The sequence below is a fragment of the Mytilus galloprovincialis genome, chromosome 3 (genome assembly GCF_965363235.1).
Source record: "Mytilus galloprovincialis chromosome 3, xbMytGall1.hap1.1, whole genome shotgun sequence".
Classification (NCBI taxonomy): domain Eukaryota; kingdom Metazoa; phylum Mollusca; class Bivalvia; order Mytilida; family Mytilidae; genus Mytilus; species Mytilus galloprovincialis.
Genome location: NC_134840.1, coordinates 107,753,694 through 107,775,359, shown reverse-complemented (window position 1 = coordinate 107,775,359; position 21,666 = coordinate 107,753,694). Strand labels below are relative to the sequence as shown.

The 21,666-nt window shown below is 33.1% G+C and overlaps 1 protein-coding gene and 1 long non-coding RNA gene across 2 annotated transcripts in view; both read right to left on the bottom strand.

The window, feature by feature from the left end:
• Positions 1 to 21,383, bottom strand: part of LOC143069737 (uncharacterized) — a 33,726-nt gene extending 12,343 nt beyond the window's left edge. Inside the window, exons 1-2 of the mRNA XM_076244505.1 lie at positions 20,677 to 21,383; positions 19,039 to 19,158 (exon numbers count right to left, since the gene is read on the bottom strand). Coding sequence (XP_076100620.1) covers positions 19,039 to 19,158; positions 20,677 to 21,261 — 705 coding nt within the window. The 5' untranslated portion in view covers positions 21,262 to 21,383. The remainder of the gene's footprint in view (positions 1 to 19,038; positions 19,159 to 20,676) is intronic.
• On the bottom strand, positions 11,337 to 13,897 carry LOC143069732 (uncharacterized). Its single transcript, XR_012976471.1, has 2 exons — positions 12,506 to 13,897; positions 11,337 to 12,065 (listed from the first exon to the last, which is right to left on the bottom strand). It is a non-coding gene; the product is annotated as an uncharacterized LOC143069732 (long non-coding RNA).
• Positions 21,384 to 21,666: the final 283 nt, after the last annotated feature.

The following is a 21,666-nucleotide window of genomic DNA, read 5'->3' as shown; positions in this document are numbered from 1 at the left end:
TCAAATAATTATAAGATGCAAACCAAACAATCAACTAATTTAAAGCTAAGACAATGTACAAATTTCATAATATCAAGGATTTGTATAGTAAAATTTTACTATACAAATCCTTGATAATAGAGGCCCCTCATGGGGGGTCCTAGTAATCACATAATCACCATTTTTTTGCCAATATAATCACATAATCATTAAATATTTGCTTATCTTTAGTAATCAAATAATCATAAACTAAAAATACAGTCCTAGGTAATCAAATAATCATGAAATATTTGGCTTAATAATCAAATAATCATTAAAAAAACGGCCAAGTAATCACATAATCAAAAACCCCATGAGGGCCCTCATAATATGTTTTATATAACAATAATACAAATGTACTTATTAAAAAAGAACAAGTGAGATAGTAACATACTCTATATAATTGCCTAATAGTGGTTCAATCCAGGAATGATTGATGATATACTTCAAAATAGATATCTACTATATAGATCTCCAAATAGGGTTGAGACGGATCTCACAAAACATGTTTAACCTCCCTGCATTTTTGCATCTCACCAAAGTCAGGAGCCTCTGGCCTTTGTTGGTCTTGCATTTTTCTTAATCTTAGTTCATTTATATTTTTTGGAATTTGATGTGAGGTCCATTTTTATTAAACAAATACAAATTTTGTTACTGGACCAGCTGAAGCCTGTCTCCTGGTGTGGGATTTGTGGCGTTAAAGACCCATTGGTGGCATTTGTCTGTTTTCTGCTTTTTGGCCTGGTTTTTGTCTTTTTGAAACATTTTGACACTTCTTCATGTTCATCAATTTGATTTATAACATACTAATACATAGGTATATCCAAATTACAAAAAGTCTAAAATAAACAATTATAGTTCGTTATTATGTTGTACTGTTATACCACTGTCCCAGGTTAGGGGGAGGGTTGGGATCCCGCTAACATGTTCAACCCCGCCTCATTATCTATGTATGTGCCTGTCCCAAGTCAGGAGCCTGTAATTCAGTGGTTGTCGTTTGTTTATGTGTTACATATTTGTTTTTCGTTCATTTTTTTACATAAATAAGGCCGTTAGTTTTCTCGTTTGAATTGTTTTACATTGTCTTATCGGGGCCTTTTATAGCTGACTATGCGGTATGGGCTTTGCTCATTGTTGAAGGCCGTACAGTGACCTATAGTTGTTAATGTCTGTATAGTAGTGTCATTTTGGTCTTTTGTGGATAAGTTGTCTCATTGGCAATCATACCACATCTTCTTTTTTATAATTCACAATGCAATCTAATGGGTTGGAAAAAATGATTCAGCATTTTGTGTGTATTTTAATCTAGAACCATAAACTTTAAACCATCAGGATGATCTTCTGTAGACTGCCAACGTTCAAATAACCCGATATAAATATAATTGTAAATAGATACCAAACATAAGCAATTGGATTTTTATAGGTCCATTTGATTTCATTTCATAGGTGAAAATTATGCTGAGGGTTAAATTGAAGGTCACATGAATTCATACAGCCTCAATTGAGGTTGAATTATTGACTAGCGAGTCTAAAATACATAAAAGTAGTAATGCCCTTTACTGTCAGGCGTCAACTGGTCATTTTCAGCTACCATTAGTGATTTGTCATAGGTCTAAAAACATTATCGTTACCGTCATTTTTAGGAAAACATGATTCATCAAAATCAGTCAATTTTTTTATCCTCTAAAAGAAATTGTGTACATTTTATCTTCATGCACCAAACATTACCGTTAAAATCATTTGGGAACAATTTTTACGGTTACTCATCATGAAGGTACCCACATTACCACCCTCATATGTTAGCAATGTTTTAAAGAAATATTATTTCAAATTTCTTTTATCTTGAATACTAATAAAACCTAAAAAAAAGTATTTAGATTTTTTATCATAATCATTACTAAGCTTAATGCCCCTTACAGAGTAAAATGAACAAATTTTTGGCCTTGATTCAGAATATAATAGCTGATCAGGGAAACATATCAAAGTGTGAGCTACAGGTTAAAAATCTGAAATCAAAGTACTTATAATTAATACGGGTTCAGATCAAAGGGACCAACAGATTGAGAGTTCAGACCTGTAGGCTTGTGAATTTCATTATATCCCCAAGCCCTCAGTGAATGAGGGATAACAACAACAACAACAACAACAACAACAACAATACTTTATTTTAAGAGGGTTACACAGTTAGCTATATAACTGATTTTCCCTGAAGCCCTCATCATGAAAAATCAAACAAAATGCAAACATATACATTGCATACATTAGTATGAAAAGTCAAGTATGATAATAAGGCCAGGATTTTTTAATTTGTTGGTTTACGGATCCGCCGACCCGATTTTGCGGACTTCCAGAATAAAAATAAAATTGACTTTTCATGCTTTTTTATTCCCGCCGACCCTAACAAATAAATGCATTATCCCTGAAAAATAATTAAAATAATTTTTTTATGAAATGAAATGCTTTAATCACTAACAAAATTGATAACACTTTCTGTTGTGAAAAAAAACACTTCCAGTTAACGTTTCTAAAAATAGACAAATCAATCATAACTGACCTTGAAATGTCGTTTGCGCAAATAATTTTGCGGAACGAAACTTGTGTTTAAAGCCAATTACACAATAAGTTCGTTTCCTTTATTTGTCATCAGTCCGTAAGATGCATCATCTCATAGAAATAGACTTGTCCAAATGTGGGCAGGGGGAAGGCATCAAGTTGAAGTACTGATATTAACAAATCATTTGGAATTTTCTTGTTTCATAGATAATAAAATAAATTATATCGTCCATTTGGATAAAAAACGGGAATACGAGACAACAGATTTACCCAATAATCTTGTTTTTCCAGTGGACGAGTCTATTAGGTTTTTGACACGTGTGTTAAAACTTATTTTCGTACGACGTTTTTACATTTTTTTCTTTATCAGTTTTCGTGCTTGAAGATCATTATTCACCAAGTTTTCTGGAATTAAGAGCTACGCGAATCTATTTTTCTTGTTTCTGAAATGACAATTTAATTTCGTCTTTGTCCGTGCACCCCCCTTTTTTTTCTGTAAATTATTAGACAATGTCATGCGATGTTTATAACAGCTGAGCAATAATATTTCATCGAACTAAAATTTAAGAAATGATGATAAAATAGCCTAACAAACATATTGTTAGAAAGGTCAAATATATATTGATTTTGCATATTTTTCTGTCGTCAAAGATGATTTTTTTTCTTTTTTTTCCCGACCGACCGACCCGACTTTTTCATGGGGAAAATCCGTAAACCAACAAATTAAAAAACCGTGGCCTAAATTGTTGTTATAAATTTTATACAGTAATGGAGACAAAATGCCACCTTGTCTCACTCCCTGTAGTATATTAAATTTCGGACTTATTGCACCGGCCCATCTGACTTTTGAGGTCATACCATCATATAGATCTCTAACGATTGTCCAAATTTTAGGGTGGACACCTATTTCATACAACTTATCCAAAACAATTACATGGCTGACAACATCAAACGCTTTCATACTATCAACAGTGATGAGACATAATGGAATTAATGGTGTAAGTTTGCTCTCGCATTTTGCTTCGGAGACTATTAGTGCTGCTAAGATCATGGAAACTCCTTTCGTGAAACCAAATTGAAGTGGACTCTGTTTGTTATCAAAATGTTTTTCAATTTTTGGTAATAACACACATTCAAAAAGTTTGGTAAAGACCGGCGTTACAGTTATACCTCTATAATTATCCAGAATCGAAGGATCTTTCAGTTTTTTCAAAATTGGTGTAAGTATTCCAGACTTTAATATTTCTGGAAAGCTGCCGAAGCTTAAAATAGAATTAAATGTTGTTGTGATACTTGGTAACAAAATGTCCCCAGAGGCTTTCAATTGTTCTGAACATATCTCAAATTCATCAGTAGCTTTACCAGTATGTAAATGTTTTATGCCATTTTGAATTTCCATTTCTGTAAATGGTTCCAGCGGGTCATCAGCGCTATTACAAAATTCAGTTATGAGTTTATGACGGATAGTGCAGAGCTCAAGATATTTTTCATCATACCCATTGTCCTTTGGGATTGCTAAATCTTCAAAATATTTCAGAAAACATTCTCTCTGTTCGTCTGGGTCATTCACTTCAGTGTTGCCCTCTTGTAAATAAGGTGTTTTAACGACTGACTTTCCTCTGTTCCTTCGAATTAAGCGGTGGAACAATTCAGTGGTAGGATTTTCCATAATTTGATTATAGAGATCTTGCCTATCTGTATACTTTTCCAAACGGAATTGACGACGAAGCTCTCTTTGAGCAGTATTTTTTTGTTGTTTAAGTGGGCCCTCTGGCTTTCCTTTTTCGCACCACTCTCTGTACAATTTGTGACAGTTAGTTATCAACATTCTCGCTGCTGGTGAGGCCTTCCACTTTGGGCCTTTAAGATAGATAATCTTCCTTGGCGTTGATGCTTTTGTGGCTTTTTGCAAGATTGACATTAATATTTCAATAGTTGGATCTGAGCTTATTTTGCTATAATTGTTTTCAAGTTCAAGACGAAGAGTGTTCTGAAAAGTATGAATATCCATTTTCTCCCATTGATATTTCCAAATTGCTGAAGACTGTTGGCTCGGTCTTTGAATTGAGGCAAAGCTTATGTTAATGACAGCAGACACAATGGTATGGCTAGAGAGATTTGTGGCATGCTTTTCATGAATAATGTAGTCCTGTATCAGATCTTTGTGTGAAGACAAGATGTAATCAATTTGTGAAGATCCAGCCCCTGAGTGTTGCATAAATGTGTGTTTTGTTGCTCCTGACACAATAAGTTTGTGGTCTCTAACAAACGAATGGATGCACACGTCATGTTTATTACCAGCCCTAGGCTTTAGAAGTGTTCCGTTCAGGTCACCGGCTATTACAATTCTATGGGTATCACTATAGTTGTTTATTATAAAATCTAAAATATCGAGACATTCTCCGTATTCCACAACAGAGTTGACCGACGCATTGTTAGTTGGGAGGTATACGCAAATAAGACATATCTTTGGATCTGAGTTGATTAAAATGCCAATGATTCTTTCATTTCCTTCATCAATTTTAGTGACTTTACCAGAAATTGAAGACGACCATACAATTCCTACACCCCCTTTCCCTCTTGGCAAGTTGAATCCAGAAATCTGTTCATAGGTGTCTGAACAACGAACAAAAGATACTTTATCTTGGAAGAATTTGTCGAAATTATGCACTTGAAAGTCATAGAGCCAATGCTCTTGAATACATATGATATCATAATTTGAGCCCAAAAAGTCTGAGAAGGCAGAATTTGATGAGATGCCTTCGATGTTACACGTTGCTAGTTTTAATCCCGATTTGAGATCACTTCCTCTATAAGTAGGAGTTCTGGCGGTTTCTTGCGAGACAGGGTTGTTTCTAAAAAATGGTTGGAAGCATTAGTTTGGTCTTTTCCTGAGTTGCAAGTGTTTGTTTGCACATTGGCTTCAACAGTAATAATCTCCCTTTGATTATTATCATGAATTAAGAATGAGTTGTGTATATCAGCTTCAACGGTAATTACCTCTCTTTGATTATTATCATGAATTGAGAATGAGTTGAGTGTATCAGGCTTGTGAGTTTCATCCTGCATGTTTTCTTGCAGTGTTAACAACTTCCTTTCTAAAGGAACGTTTGTATCTAAATCTGAGATATTTTGTCCTGAGTGGCTGATATCTGATTGTTCTATGTCATGAATATCTGGTGTTTTATCTATTGTTTTGTTATATCTCACATCTATTTCTGCTGGTTTTCCCTCAGATTTATATTGTTGTTTTGTATAAGCCTGCATAGGTCGTTTGATTGGATTTATACCTTGAGATCTATGGCTATTTTGTACTTCCTGTACTGTGGAGTATCTATGGTTTGAGTTATTTACCCCTTGATTGTAGTGTTCAGGATGTATAAAGTGTCTATTTACATGTGGCTGACCAATCACATTGTTTGGAAGTTGCATAGGTTGTGCAAATTGACTATGAATGTGTGGGTTGATCCCATAATTTGGGTGAAAACCATGTTGATTAATGTTGGTAAATGTATGAAGCGGATGGACTGGCTGCATATGAACATACGCCGGTGGCTTTGGCGGAAGGTGTTGATACGTTTGCATATGATACATGTTTTGTTGATGTTGCTGAGCCTGCACTTGCATCATAAGTTGTGTTTGTTGTAATTGTATGATTTGCATGCTCTGTGACATGTGGGTCTCCATTGCTCTCATTCTTTGTTCAAGAAATTTTATTTCAATGTTTGTATGGTGAGCAGTTGTTTCTTCAAAATGAGATGGACCTACTGATTGTTGTTCTCTGATGTAAGAGTTGTTGCTAATTTGTTGTTCCAGTAAAGGTTTTTCAGTACACATACCCTTTTGTTGGGATTTTTTAAATAATTCAACCGTTGATTGCAATCTGTCAATTTCACTTTCTAGTTGACCAATGTAAGCCTTTTCAATAGAATTGTCACGATTTAGCTTAGAGTTTTGTCTAATGGGTTGTTTCTTATACTTTGACTTAGGCCCCTCGGGTTGTTTTTGCTCCATTAAATCTTTGTTTTTATCACTTGAGAGACAGTTTTGATTGTTGGGACTGGGTCCCATATTTTTGCTTACTTCTAACGTGTCACTTGTGGGACAGTTTTGTTTGTTGGGACTAGGTCCCATATTTTTTGCTGTCGTCTAAAGTGTCAGGATTCATGGTGTTGATTGTTAAACTATCCGAGACTGATCTTTTCCTGTTTATAGCATATGTTTTGGAATTTTCAGAGTTAATATCATTTGAGTGCGATGACATTTTATCAGGCGATTGCCTTGGAGCATATAGTAGGTTGTCTGAACAAACTGGACACACGTAGACCTTGTCCCCCATGGATGACGGGTTATTAATGTTCCCACATGAAAAGTGAATCCATTCCTCGCATTGACCACATTCAATAGTATTTTCACCTGCCTCCTGATTACATAGGGGACAAATACATAAATGTACATGTATGGAATCCTGTATGGCAGATACACTGTTGTTTTTTACAATTGTTATAGAATCTTGAGCACTATCGGCTGAAGTACCAGTACTTTCATTACAAGATGTGACCATTGTAAGTGCCTTGGGTGGGCCATTTGTTAGACAAGGGTTTTCTACCAGATTGCTTGATGACGTTTGACAGTATGGAAGCCCTAAATTGTTATCCTTCTGGATGTCATTATTAGTTTGTTGTTCTTTGGTCTTAGAAATTGATGTAAGATCAATAGTGTCAAATATGCCCTTATTTATAACAGACAAATCTTCATAATGTGTGGATAGTTTGGCACATAAGTCTCCATAAATATCAGATACAAATAAATCTACTCTGTTTCCATTAACAACTACTCTAGAGGAAGTGTGATAGAGGTTGATTACAAATTTAAGTGTTCTACCCATAGAACCATCTTTCAGTCTATTGTATACTTTTATACATGAATCTACTATAGCATTTTGATAGTCAACACCCTCCGTTGTTTTAAGTTTATAAGAGGTACTTTTTGCCAAGAGTTGATGTAGCAAAGTTTTGAACAGTTCATATGTTGAAGTACTAAATTCAATAACCAAGTTATTAGCCTTCCATTCTGATACCACATGTTCTTTATCACAACTCACTTTCTTTTTCTCTAAAGCTTTTTGGTGGTTTAGATTATATGACCTAAGGACGTGTGTTGAAGGTTGTGCACCTAAAGAGCTTGTCGATGCACATTTCCTAATAATCCTTTTTTCTGTGGCTTCCATTTAGAATTATTGACAGACAGACAAGTTTATTGCTTATCACGATAACTGACTGCAGGTATTAAGTTCTACTAAGATATATATCTTGATGTAACAATGGAGAAAATGGCAAGTAGTCTATCACAATTGTTCAGCTTTAATGTTTTGTAAAATTATTATTACGACTTTTTAGCAAGAATTTAAAAACAGTAACGATTATATGATGATTATATTCTCAAACCAGCAAAAGTCCTGCTTTGCCTTCACATCAACGTTAGCTAAAACAAGTTAAAAGTCTAAAAAAGTCTCTTGACTAAAAGTTCGCCATTTTGTTTTTGTTAAAAATGGTGGTCGTCTCGCTGATAAAATCAAATATATAGTTGGATATGTAGGACGTGTATGTACAAATTAAAAGATTTTCTATGAGATGATGCATCTTACGGACTGATGACAAATAAGGGAAACGAACTTATTGTGTAATTGGTTTTAAGCAAAATTATTTGTGCAAACGACATTTCAAGGTCAGTTATTATGATAATTCTCAGATCCGGACATCCTGGCATTTACATTTGTCAGGAGGTGATGTCATCCGGAATCCTCTAGATTTTTGAAGGGGATTACTGATTATTTATATTGCCGATTATTTTTTAACCAGAGGTTATAGTATGTTAAAAATCAAAATAGAGATATTATATAGTGTCTTTAACAGTATTAAAAGAGTAAAATTACTATATTCAACTGGTTACGATATATATCAATTAAATTAATTTGCAATAAGTCTATGGAAAATCTAGAGGAATCTAGATTTGTCTATATTTAGAAATGTAAACTGGAAGTTTTATTTTTTCACAACAGCAAGTGTTATCAATTTTGTTAGTGATTAATGCATTTCATTTCATAAAAAAAAAATTATTTTAATTATTTTTCAGGGATAATGCATTTCTTAGGGTCGGCGGGAATAAAAAAGCATTAAAAGTCAATTTTATTTTTATTCTGGAAATCGGCAAAATCGGGTCGGCGGATCCGTAAACCAATAAATTAAAAAATCCTGGCCTTACTGATGGAATTACAGGAAACAAGACTAGGTTTCAGGATGGGCAATGTTTATCTGGGATGTCCTACATGTGCGGACGATATCGCTCTCTTGTCCTCAAATCCAAACGAACTACAATGTATGTTATCAACCTTACATAGACATGCTGTGCAAGACAGAGTTTCAATTCACCCCAAAAAGACCAAAGCAGTGGTTTTTAGTAAATCAAACAGTATTAAGTCTACATTATCTTGGAAACTTGGTGACTCTGATATTTCGCCATCCAATCAAACTGTGCATTTGGGAATTCTTAGATCTGAGCTTAAAGAAAATAATCTGAATTTAGAGGATCGTATTAGTCTAGCAAGGAGGACTATGTATGCATTGATTAGCACAGCACTACATGGCTCTAATGGAATCAATCCCATCGTTGCCTACAAAATATATCAGTCTTACATACTACCAAAGCTTCTGTTTGGGTTAGAAGTGTTGCCACTGAACAAATCACAAATAGACATTTTAAGGAAATTTCATATTTCAAATTTACGTCGATTCCAATCATTGCCGACACGTACAGCAACAGAAATAGTTTACTTATTACTTGGTGCATTACCTGTAGAGGCAGAGTTGCATAAAAGACACTTAAGCCTTCTATATAACATTATCTCCTGTAATAACTCTACTCTGAAGAACCTCATGATGAGACAATTGGCTGTAAACGGTGAAAATCAAGACAGCTTTTTTGGTCGAATACAGGATATTCTTGAACAGTACAAGTTGCCGAAAATTTATACTCTAATGGCAGAACAACCTTCAAAATTAGCGTTCAAACATCAATGTAAAAGTGCAATCCAGAAAACATGGACTAATATATTAGTGGCTGAGTCTGTCAATCAAAGCGCGAAAGCGCTGTAAAGGCAGTTAATTACAGGTTGTGTGTATTTCTAGTCCAGTTATATCATTATCTTCCATAGAACAGAGGTGGTTTGTAGTATTTAAGATTTAGAGTTCTCTTGTACCTAGTTCACCTATATCTATAGTCTACAGTTTACAGTATATTTTCTGTACCTCGCCATGAAATGCATTTTTAAGACATAAGAACTTTTCCTTTTTAATGTAAATAAAACTATTTTTAATTATTGATTATATACACATATTCGATTACTCCTATCCTATGAAAAATAATTCACAAAGATTGACTAGTCTCCGTTCTGTGCGTATTGCTAGAACATTAAGTAACATAATGGTTAATGTACATAGTAACATGTCAACTCTTTTGAAGACAGAACTTTTTTAAAATTCTCCCTCCAAGCAAAATTATTTTTCAGTATAAACATGATAAAGTTATCTACCTGTATTAATGACCTAGAGACTCTCAAGAGCCTGTGTCGCTCACCTTGGACGGTCTATGTGCATATTAAACAACGGACACATATAAAATGACAAAATTGTGTTTTTGATGATGGGGATGTGTTTGTAGATCTTTCTTTACTGAACATTCTTGGTGCTACAATTATCTCTATCTATAATAAACATGGCCCAGTATTTACAGTTGAAAATATTTTTTAAAAATTAACAAAAAATACAAAAATTTATGAAAATTGTTAAAAATTGACTATAAAGGGCAATAACTCTTTAAGGGGTCAACTTAAAATTTTGGTCATATTGACTTATTTGTAGATCTTACTTTGCTGAACATTATTGCTGTTTACAGTTTATCTCTATATATAATAATATTTAAGATAATAACCAAACTCTGCAAAATTTCCTTCAAATTACTAATTTGGGGGCAGCAATCCATCAACAGTTGTCAGATTTGTCTGAAAATTCCTTGGCAGATAGATCTTCACTGAAGAGACAATTTCACCCTATGTCAGATTTGCTCTAAATGCTTTGGTTTCAGAGTTATAAGCCAAAATCTACATTTTACCTGTATGTTCTATTTTTGGCCATAGTGGCCATCTCGGTTGGTTGACCGGGTCTAACCACACATTTTTTAAATTAGATACCGCAATGATGATTTTGGCTAAGTTTGGTTAAATTTGGCACAGTAGTTTCAGAGAAGATTTTTTGTAAAAGTTTATGGACGACGAAACCAAGTGATGAGTCAGGTCAGGTGAGCTAAAAAGGAGTTTTTAATCAAGGTAACAATGACATCTGGTGGCCATAAAAGCTGTCTCATTAGCATTTTAACCACTTCCCATATTTGCTTTTAAGACAATAGAAGAAAATTATTCAATGCAAAAACAAAACTTACTTGTAAATATGAAATTCTCTTTACAGTATGAGTTTTTCTCATTGTTGGAGATTGTACAGTAGTACAGTCCTGTAACTGCTTATACCCATATCTTATCCCCTTTAGTTTGATAAACTCACAGAATATCATATATTTACATTGTGCCACATCTCCTTATTTTTATATGCATTACAATAACATGAACAATTGTAATTCAAATCTATATATCAAAGCAAAATGAATTTCACTACTTTCATTCATGCATCCTTTGGAAAATATAAGTTCTAAAATGACACAATATATGTTTATTTATATAAAAATAATATTTAGTTTTCGACTCTTAACAGGTATAAACAAGAATGTGTCCCCAGTACACGAATGCCCCACTCGCACTATCATTTTCCATGTTCAGTGGACCGTGACATTGGGGTAAAAACTCTAATTTGGCATTAAAATTAAAAAGATCATATCATAGGGAACATGTGTACCAAGTTTGATGAAGTCGATTGGACTTCAACTTCATCAAAAACTACCTTGACCAAAAACGTTAACCTGAAGAGGGACAGACGGACGGACGAACGGACGAACAGACGAACGGACGAACAGACGAACGGACGCACAGACCAGAAAACATAATGCCCCCCTACTATCGTAGGTGGGGCATGAAAATGCACAGCTGTGTCATGATTTGTGAAATCTGTGCTGAAAACATAGGCATTTATGGTGTTTGAGTAATTCCATCTGTGAAGCTCAACATTAGCTGTCAGTTGGTGGTGGACAGTTATAAATCTTTCCTGCAGGATGAATGTACATCTGTTCAGGAAAACCAATTTCACAAATCAAAACTTTCCTCTAGATTTCTCCTACAATATTCATCCAGTTTAGTTCTTTTGGTTTAACGGGACACTGTCCTGATTTTTAATTTTGTAAACCATTCAGTCTCTTGCTTACAAATGGTGCATGAAAATAGGATGGGAATGCATGGCAGTAGACAAGTCTCTATAAAGTGGGTATGTGCCCTGAAAAAAGTTTTATAACATTAGCTTTTTTGAAACTTGTGAAAGACTTGTGCAACACACATACCTAAATAACTATAACATAGGTGGAGAGCATCATTCATGTCAATGTTTTGTTCCTGTTTACATTGTCATTGATATTTTTCAAGAAAGCCCGAGGCATAGCTCATGAATTCTTGTCATTACAACCGAAATTTACATAATTACTGCTAAAATAATTATCAGTATAATATATCTCTTGTAGAAAAACCATACAATTGTAGTATTAACCAAAAAATGTCTAACAGATGATATTGAATCGTAATCCCAAAAGTTATGACGTCTTGAATTCACCCCCCTTTTTATTCTAAAACGATAATTGCGGTTGCAAACAGACTTTGGTTTACTTGCATGGCGATTATATAAATAACAGTATATATTTCTTAAAGAAAATAAAGTTTTACCATGAATAGTTTCCTGAACGTAGTCGTTTTCAGTAAAATGTGCCTTGCAAACAACAGCTGATTGATATGGGTTCTACGATTGCATCGCACATGACAATCTACGTTTGAGCCATGGCGTTGATCCAACTTTTCCTTCTTATTAAGTCATTTAGAAATGCAAGTCCTCCTCTTAAATGACACTCAGGTACACACCAACAAGGACTAGGCATCGTTAATTGTATGATTGTTTTGCAGTGCAAAAACGGAAGTTAAGGACGGAACTGACTGGTCTCACTAATAAGAGACAAGAAGAATTTTAGAGACAAACAGCGACAAGAAGTTTAATTTAGTGACGAAGCGACAATAACTAACAAGGGACAAGCGAATCGTAATTCTCTCACGAGGCTATTCTCATTTGATGTGATAGGGTGAAGCTACACCTATCAAATATGTCCCTATGAAAAAGAAGATTTTCACTGTTAGAAAGGAAATGATATTGCATGGTTTTGATTCAATAAATTCTTTAAAAGGAAATTGAAATTTTTTTTGTTTTGATGGCCAATTTTTAGCGTGTACATAAAATATATTTTTTTTTTATATCTTATAAAAACTAATTCCTTTCTTCTTAATAAAAACATATTTTTATCTATCAATGTACAGTAATATAAAAAATGTTTTATAACCGCCCCTATAATAAAAAATAATGCATGTTTTTTTTTAATATCTATGGGGAATAAGTTGTTGCAATGACATTTTTTTTTATTTATGTATAGTCGCTATATAGTCTTCTTGACGCTTCTTCTCGCTAAATTAATTATATTGTCGCTTCTTATTGCTATTTTAATTTTATTGTCGCTTCTTATCACTTTTTGACGCTTCTTGTCTTTAATTAGTGGAACCCTATTCAGGAACGATAATTTCATATTTTACATAACTGAGACCGAAATAACTATAACGTCATACGGCTTCACGTACAGAAATACTTTAAATTGTATATTATGCAATATAATTCACGGTCAGTCGACTTTAAATTATAATATCATGTTATATCAACGAGTGAAATGATTTTAAAATATCTTTAGATCGCAAATAGTACTCGAAATTGAACGGACCTCTTTCCACACGGAATTTGAATAATGATAGTTTGTAATCAGATTGACTGCTTATAATGCAAAAGACACATTAATAAACAGATTTTTAAAACGAACAATACACACTGATCGTTTCTTTATTTCCCAATGTAAATGAAAGGAACAAAAACCAATACATACCACAAAAAGTAGAGGAGAAATTTAAACATTTCCGGATCTATTTCTTGCAAAATGACCCCCAGCAAAGATTTGCGTAAGGAAAGATGAACCTCATGACTTGAAAGTCAGGCCTTAAAGCACTGCCTTTAAAAAATCAACTCTGAAATATATCAATACAAAAGATTTGGCTGTTGGAAAGCCCCATATAATATGGAAATCGTTGCGTTCTATGGTATCTGAGGTTAAAATGGGCATTACAAAAGCCAGAATGCTTACTGGAACATTTATGACACAAGTTATCAAACACAAGTACAACATAGAACATTCAGATCAGATTTGTAAACTGTGCACAATATATTCCGAAGATCTAATGCACATCATTCTTGATTGTCCCGCCTTATTTTCAACTAGACAAATATATTATAACCGTCTCAAAATAGAGGTTATCAATGTGATTGGTGAAAGCAAGTGGTCCGAGCTATTTGGAAACAAAGATGCGATTCTTCTGCTAATTTTAGACTGTACAAATTTTAGCAAATATTTTAGTGTGGATCAACAAAATGCTATTACAAAGTTATCAAGTGTGTTATGTCATCAACTATATTTAATGAGACTGAAACTGCTAGAAAAGACAGCAAAAGTGCCCAATAAACAATGTGGTAGTGATACATGTAAATGAACAGTGCCTTATAAATCTGATTGCTGGAGATATTGGCAATGTAGTCTTTTAAAATTTAAAATTAACCATATAAAATTCCACCAAAGACAATTTAAATAATTTTTTTTTTGATTTTAAAAAATTAATTGATAAAAGTGGAAAAGTGGGTCGTGTATGCTTGTGTATATATAAAACATTCTGTGAGGAGAATTGGAGATATGTAGATAGTGTAAATAACATTCATGACTAGATATTCTTGGTGTTCCTTAAAGGAAGGCAATACAAACAGAAGAAGAAGAAGAAATAGACTTGTCCAAATGTGGATAGGTTGAAGGCATCAAGTTGAAGTATTGAATATTAACAAATCATTTGGAATTTTCTTGTTTCATAGATAATAAAAAAATTATCGTCCATAAAAAACGGGAATGCGAGACAACAGATTGACCCGATAATCTCGTTTTTCCAATGGACGAGTCTATTAGGTTTTTGACACGTGTGTTGAAAAGAGGGACGAAAGATACCAAAGGGACAGTCAAACTCATAAATCTAAAACAAACTGACAACGCCATGGCCAAAAATAAAAAAGACAAACAGAAAAACAATAGTACACACGACACAACATAGAAAACTAAAGAATAAACAACACGAACCCCACCAAAAACTAGGGGTGATCTCAGGTGCTCCGGAAGGGTAAGCAGATCCTGCTCCACATGTGGCACCCGTCGTGTTGCTTAAGTGATTACAAATCCGGTAAATAGTCTAATTCGGTAGGTCATATTCATGAAAGGGAAGGGGATTGTAGTTACGACGTAAGGAACATATCCGATATCATTTGTGAAACTGTTATTCCATAACGGTCAACCAACTCGTGATGGCGTCCGTAAAATTTACGAAGGGATGATTTCAACTTTACCATTTGGAACTCTTGGTTTAATAGCTTCCTTGTGAGCAGCAAACCTCTATCAAGAAAATCATGATAGGAAATGCAAGCACGGGAATATCGTATCAATTGGGAGATATATACCCCGTATGCAGGTGCTTATTTTCGTACGACGTTTTTACATTTTTTTTCTTTATCAGTTTTCGTGCTTGAAGATCATTATTCACCAAGTTTTCTTGAATTGATTACGAGCTACGCGAATCTATTTTTCTTGTTTCTGAAATGACGATTTAATTTCATCTTTGTCCGTGCACCCCCTTTTTTTTACTGTAACTTTATATTAGACAATGTCATGCGATGTTTATAACAGCTGAGCAATAATATTTCATTGAACTAAAATTTAAGAAATGATGATAAAATGGCATAACAAACATATTGTTAGAAAGGTGAAATATATATTGATTTTGCATATTTTTCTGTCTTCAAAGATGATTTTTTTTCTTTTTTTTTCCCGACCGACCGACCCGACTTTTTCATGGGGAAAATCCGTAAACCAACAAATTAAAAAACCGTGGCCTAAGAATGGTCCAGAATATACATAAAAGATTTTTTGAACAATTCTGTTTTTGGTTTAGGGAGTATGAGGTTTCCTTGAACAGCATTTCTCAAGGGGTATGGATTTCTGTCTGAAACATAATGAAACTTGTTAGTAAGATATGATGGGGCATCACATTTAATGCACTTAAATGTCATCACTAACTTTATGATACATTTGTATTTTATTCTCTGTTCAACTGTCATCCAGTTTAAAGTGTTTGAATAAGGGTGCAGATGAGCGAATGGGTCTGTTTCTAGTATTAATCTAGCAGACCTCTTTTGTAATTTTAATATCCTTTTTAAACCCTCACTGCTACAACTACTCCACACTATACAACAATAATCAATTAGTGGCAAGATATAACCATTATAGAATAATTTTCTGCAGTCTAGATTTAGAATTTTTTTAATCTTTAATAGTAGATATAGTCTAGATGATATTTTTGAGCAGATCACATCAATTTGGTTTGTCCATGTGAGGGAAGGGTCAATTTTAATGCCTAAAAGACTTTAGCATGTGGAAGATTGTACATGTATCATTTGATTGTTAATAGTTAAACAACTCTCATTGTAATGTGGCATTGCTCTTTGGTTCGTTCCAATAATCATATATTTTTTTTTATTTTTATTGATGAACATATTGTTATCATTGCACCATTCCTCTACACCATGTAAATCTTCTTGTACCTTTGACTGTAGAGTTTGATAACAATTACCAGAAAGATGTACAGTTGAATCATCAGCATATAAATCAGTGCAACAATTTTTCATATAAATAGGAAGGTCGTTTATGTACAATATAAACAGAAGGGGGCCTAATATGGAGTCTTGGGGGACACCATACTTGATATAAAGTTTTTCAGAATGAGCATTACCAATTTGTACTTCAATTGAGATCTTTCATTCAAATATGATTTAAAAAAAGAAACAGCAGTATTATCAAGTCCATAAATTTCAAGTTTTTTACAGAGAATATCATGATCTACTACATCAAAAGCTTTCTTAAAATCCAACAGGACTGCTAAGTTGACATCACCATCATTCATATCCTGTATCCATTTATCTATGATATTGATAAGGGCAGTTTGGCAAGAGTGTTCTTGTTGAAACCCAGACTGTGCTGGGTGTAAAAGATCTAATCTTTTTAGGTAGTCATACAAATGTTTTGAATAAAATTGAGAATGGAAATGGGGAATGTGTCAAAGAGACAACAACCCGACCATAGAAAAAACAACAGCAGAAGGTCACTAACAGGTCTTCAATGTAGCGAGACATTCCTGCACCCGGAGGCGTCCTTCAGCTGGCCCCTAAACAAATATATACTAGTTCAGTGATAATGAACGCCATACTAATTTCCGAATTGTACACAAGAAACTAAAATTAAAAAAATACAAGACTAACAAAGGCCAGAAACATGCTTTTTGATAAAACGGGAAGTACAGAAATTGGTCTATAATTTGTTGCCATGAATTTTTCACCAGCTTTAAAAACAGGGGTTACTCTTGCATTCTTTAGAACACTGGGTAATGTACTTGTATCTATTATTCTGTTAAAAATGTAAGTTAAAGATGATGTTATGAAAGGAGCACTCAATTTATAAATTTTTGGTCCTATGTTATCAGATCAATGGATTTATTAATGTCAAGTTTGATCATCTCATTAAATAGACCATTTATTGTGACTGGTGGAATTGAAAATTTTACTTGTTCTGACTTAGTAAATTTCTTTTGTACAAATTGATTTAATTTTGCATAATCATGAGTTTTGCTCATACATCTGTCAGTCCTCAGGTTTTCAACACAAGATGTAAAAAACTTCTTAAAAACATTACAAATGTCACTGACATTATTAGTTTTAACACCATCTTCATTTAAAAGTTCATATGGCTTTTCTTGTTGGGATGGGTTAAGACTGTGAATACATTTCCACAAATCTTTAGAAGCTTTTGAATCTTTTACCATCTTTGAATAAAAATTTCTTTTTGATTCATCGGTTATGTGTTTTGTCCTGTTTCGCCAAAAACTCAGACCACATTCCTAATTTATGGTATTTCTCTCTCATTTTTCTGGCATATGCAATTTCATTATTGAACCATTCAGGTTGTCTGTCTCTTTTTACTCTTTTAGTAACAATTGGTGCATGTTTATCTAGAACTGCATTAAATATGTCATACCACATCTGAATACATGTATTTGGGTGACTTTCATGTTCAAAATTCAATCTTAGTAATTATCATAAAAAAGATAAAGCAAGTTTAAGGAGGCTAGTTTTTTGTTTAAATATAGGATTTCGCTATTTTTCTCTTTAAATGAACATTATTATATACTTATAAAAGTAACAATTGATTGTGTAATAAATAAAATGTATGATGAAAACAAAAAAAGGACCTCCTTAAACTGCCAAATTCTAAAAAAATATCACATACAGCAAAATTTGGACCCTGAATGCATAATACAAAACAAAGATATATTATTACCTGAAAATAGACATGAGGTGTATATGCTCTTCTTTATTTTCAAAGTGATGGTTTATTCTTTAGATAACTTCTCTAAGTGCCACGTCATTCTCTCAATTTTAGACCAGTTTGTGCAACAAAGTGTTTCTGTGCATGTGGTGATTTTGTAATGGATGAATATGTGTACCCCATACCCTTTGGGTATTTTTTATAGTTCAATGTACTGTATTATGTTGAAGCACAAGTATTCATCCAAACTTTATAATCAATAACAGCAAATGACAACAAACTTGTTATGGCATGTAGATGTAGGGAGATATGGTGGTCCATTACACATGCAGTAAATAAATTTCCACAACTACAGGTATGTGGACTAACAGCTGTGAGAATATATATAAAAAAATACTAGGCCAAAAAAGAAAAGAAAATGTTGTTGTAGTACCAAACACCTGCACTAAAATTAATTTGGCTCAAATTAATTTTCATAACAATTTGAAAAAATATTTACTTTGACCCTTTGCCAAATATATAAAAATTTCAAAAAACTTTAACCATACACGTTATCAGAAAATTTTCATTGGCCATGCAGTAGTTTGACTAACATTAAGTTTGATCATTGAGAAGGTTAATATTTCCAAAATGTCAAGAAAATGTAAAAGGGTAGACATGAAAGTTTAGGGTAAGGTATGTGGATAGGAAACAAAACTCATTTACCTTATGTCTTTTTCTCAAGGCATCATTTTTTTTCCTGATTTCTTCCCTCTTTTTATTGAGTAGTGCTTCCCTTCTTTCCTCCTCTGTAAGGATTATATTGCGAAACAACCCTGCAGGTGCCTGAATATAAGACAAAAAATACTATGGATAAGTCTGTTTCGGTATTGAAAAAAAAATATTTTCAATTTGATGGTTTTGATATGCGTAAATTAATTAAGTCTATAGGAAATTTTAATGTCTTCAAATGAAGTTCATGAGTTACTGACAAATAATTATGAAACAACAGTAGTACAGGACGATAAAAATACAATATAAAAGAGTAAACTAAGGCAAGCTGTTTTGCTTTTTATTCTAACTTCAAGATATATATCTCAAAAATTTTATAAGATATCTCATGTGGAGCAGGATCTGCTTACCCTTCCGGAGCACCTGAGATCATCCCTAGTTTTTTGGTGGGGTTTGTGTTGTTTATTCTTTAGTTTTCTATGTTGTGTCATGTGTACTATTGTTTGTCTGTTTGTCTTTTTCATTTTTAGCCTTGGCGTTTTCGGTTTGTTTTAAATTTATGAGTTTGACTGCCCCTTTGGTACCTTTCGTCCCTCTTTTATGTAGTTTATAAGATATCTCATATAATTTTCTTTAAAAGATATCTTATAAATTTTCTGAAATATCTTATAAACTATATAAGATATCTTCAGGATACACCTTATCGCTATTTGTCCGCCATTACTGGATATCACACAGGTTCCCGTAAATTTTTGACATCACAAAACAAAATATCTGACGCCACGATGAAAAAGTGATTGTAATGTATGGGTCAAAAGTTCAAGCGGCCAGGACAGCCGGGATTAGCGATAAGGTGTATTATAAAAAATATCTTATAAAAAAACAGATTATATAAGGTATCTTATATAGTATTTAAGATATCTTATATAGTATTTAGGATATCTTATATAGTATTTAAGATATCTTATATAGTAATTATATAAGGTATCTTATATAGTATTTAAGATATCTTATATATTATATGAGATATCTTGAAATTTGAATAAATAGTAAAACAGCTTGCCATAGTTAACAGTTACCAGTTGATTATATGAAACACAGATGAAGTCTTTTAATATCACCATTTTTTTTACAATATAAGAAAAATTACACACATCATCTAACTCATAAATAGAAAAAAAAAATAAGAAATACAACATTTGTTTAAAGTATGTGTACTTTTTTTTATCTTTTAAAAACAACAAAAGATGTTTCTTATTTCTGTTACTGTATATGATTATGAAATTGATAAAATTTTATTTGAACTTGGAATTATTTTTAATTATAGAATTTGCATAATTTCTTGTGTTTAAATTTTTTAATAAATTCCATATTTATTTGGTATTATGATGTTTTGAGCGGTTCATAACATTTTCCATACAATGTATTTTTGTTCGATAGTGTTGTGTGCAGCACAGTACATTCTAGAGAAAATATACTTTTTTCTTTGTAATAGAAAGTGTTGTGAATATTATAGTACAAAATAAACATGGAATTTATTAAAAATTTCAATAACAAGAATTTAAGGAAATTCCATAATTAAAAATAATTCCAAGTTAAAAAAAAAAGCCTGTTTTAATGTAACTATCATACATTTGGCTGGATTATGTTCCTTCCTTGGGAACCTGATGCCCCTGAATTTTGGACTTGCTGTGACTGGTTTTGGATTGAAGCATCAGAAGACCAGCCTTGATTCTCCTGTATACAGTGTTCAGGTAAGCTTCTATCTGGACTTGGATCACTGGTATGATCCTCATTGTTTTTGTCTTTTCGTGGCCACCTTCTGTCTTGTCTGTCTGGGCTAGTATCTCTCATTTGATCATCCTGATTCTTGTCTTTAGGTCTTGCCCTGTCATTGAAATTGTTTTGACCTTGTGACATATCCTCCTGTTGTTGTACATTTGATCTCTGTTGGTAAGAGGGTTTACCAAATCCACCACTTTGTGGTCTCTCTTCTTGATTATATTGTTTGTTATTCCATTGATAACCTTGTCTATCATTATCTCTGTTGTATTGTCTATTTCCTCTACCTGTACTACCACCTCCATCATAACCTCTACTACCACCTCCATCATAACCTCTAACCCTTCCACCACTTCTCTGATAACTGTTCCCCTCTCCTCTCCAAGGCCCACCTTGGTGGTGTGCATCTGCTCTTTGTCCACTTGGTTGATCCATGAAATATTTTTTTTAAAGTTTTTAAAAGCTTTAAAATCAATGGTTTGAACAGATCTTCTTTGTGTCAATCAATTTCAAAAAGTCATTGAAATCTATATGTATTAATCGAATCTATAATTAATAATATCTGAAAATATAAAACAAAATTTACATTTTGTAATTACTAATTCAATCTTTCTGGAATTTGGATGTCTCAGCTGTTTTTCTTATGGAAGCAACCATTTAATTTCAAGGGGTGGTTATGGTTTTTTGTCATCTGAGTCATCTACTATAAGGTTTTGGGGAAATCTGCATCCAGAAATATTTTTTTTGCCATCTGCTTGACCAGAATATTTGTTTTCATCAAATTCCGGATCAGAAGAATTTTAAATATAGACATTAGACATTATAGACATTATTTTATTA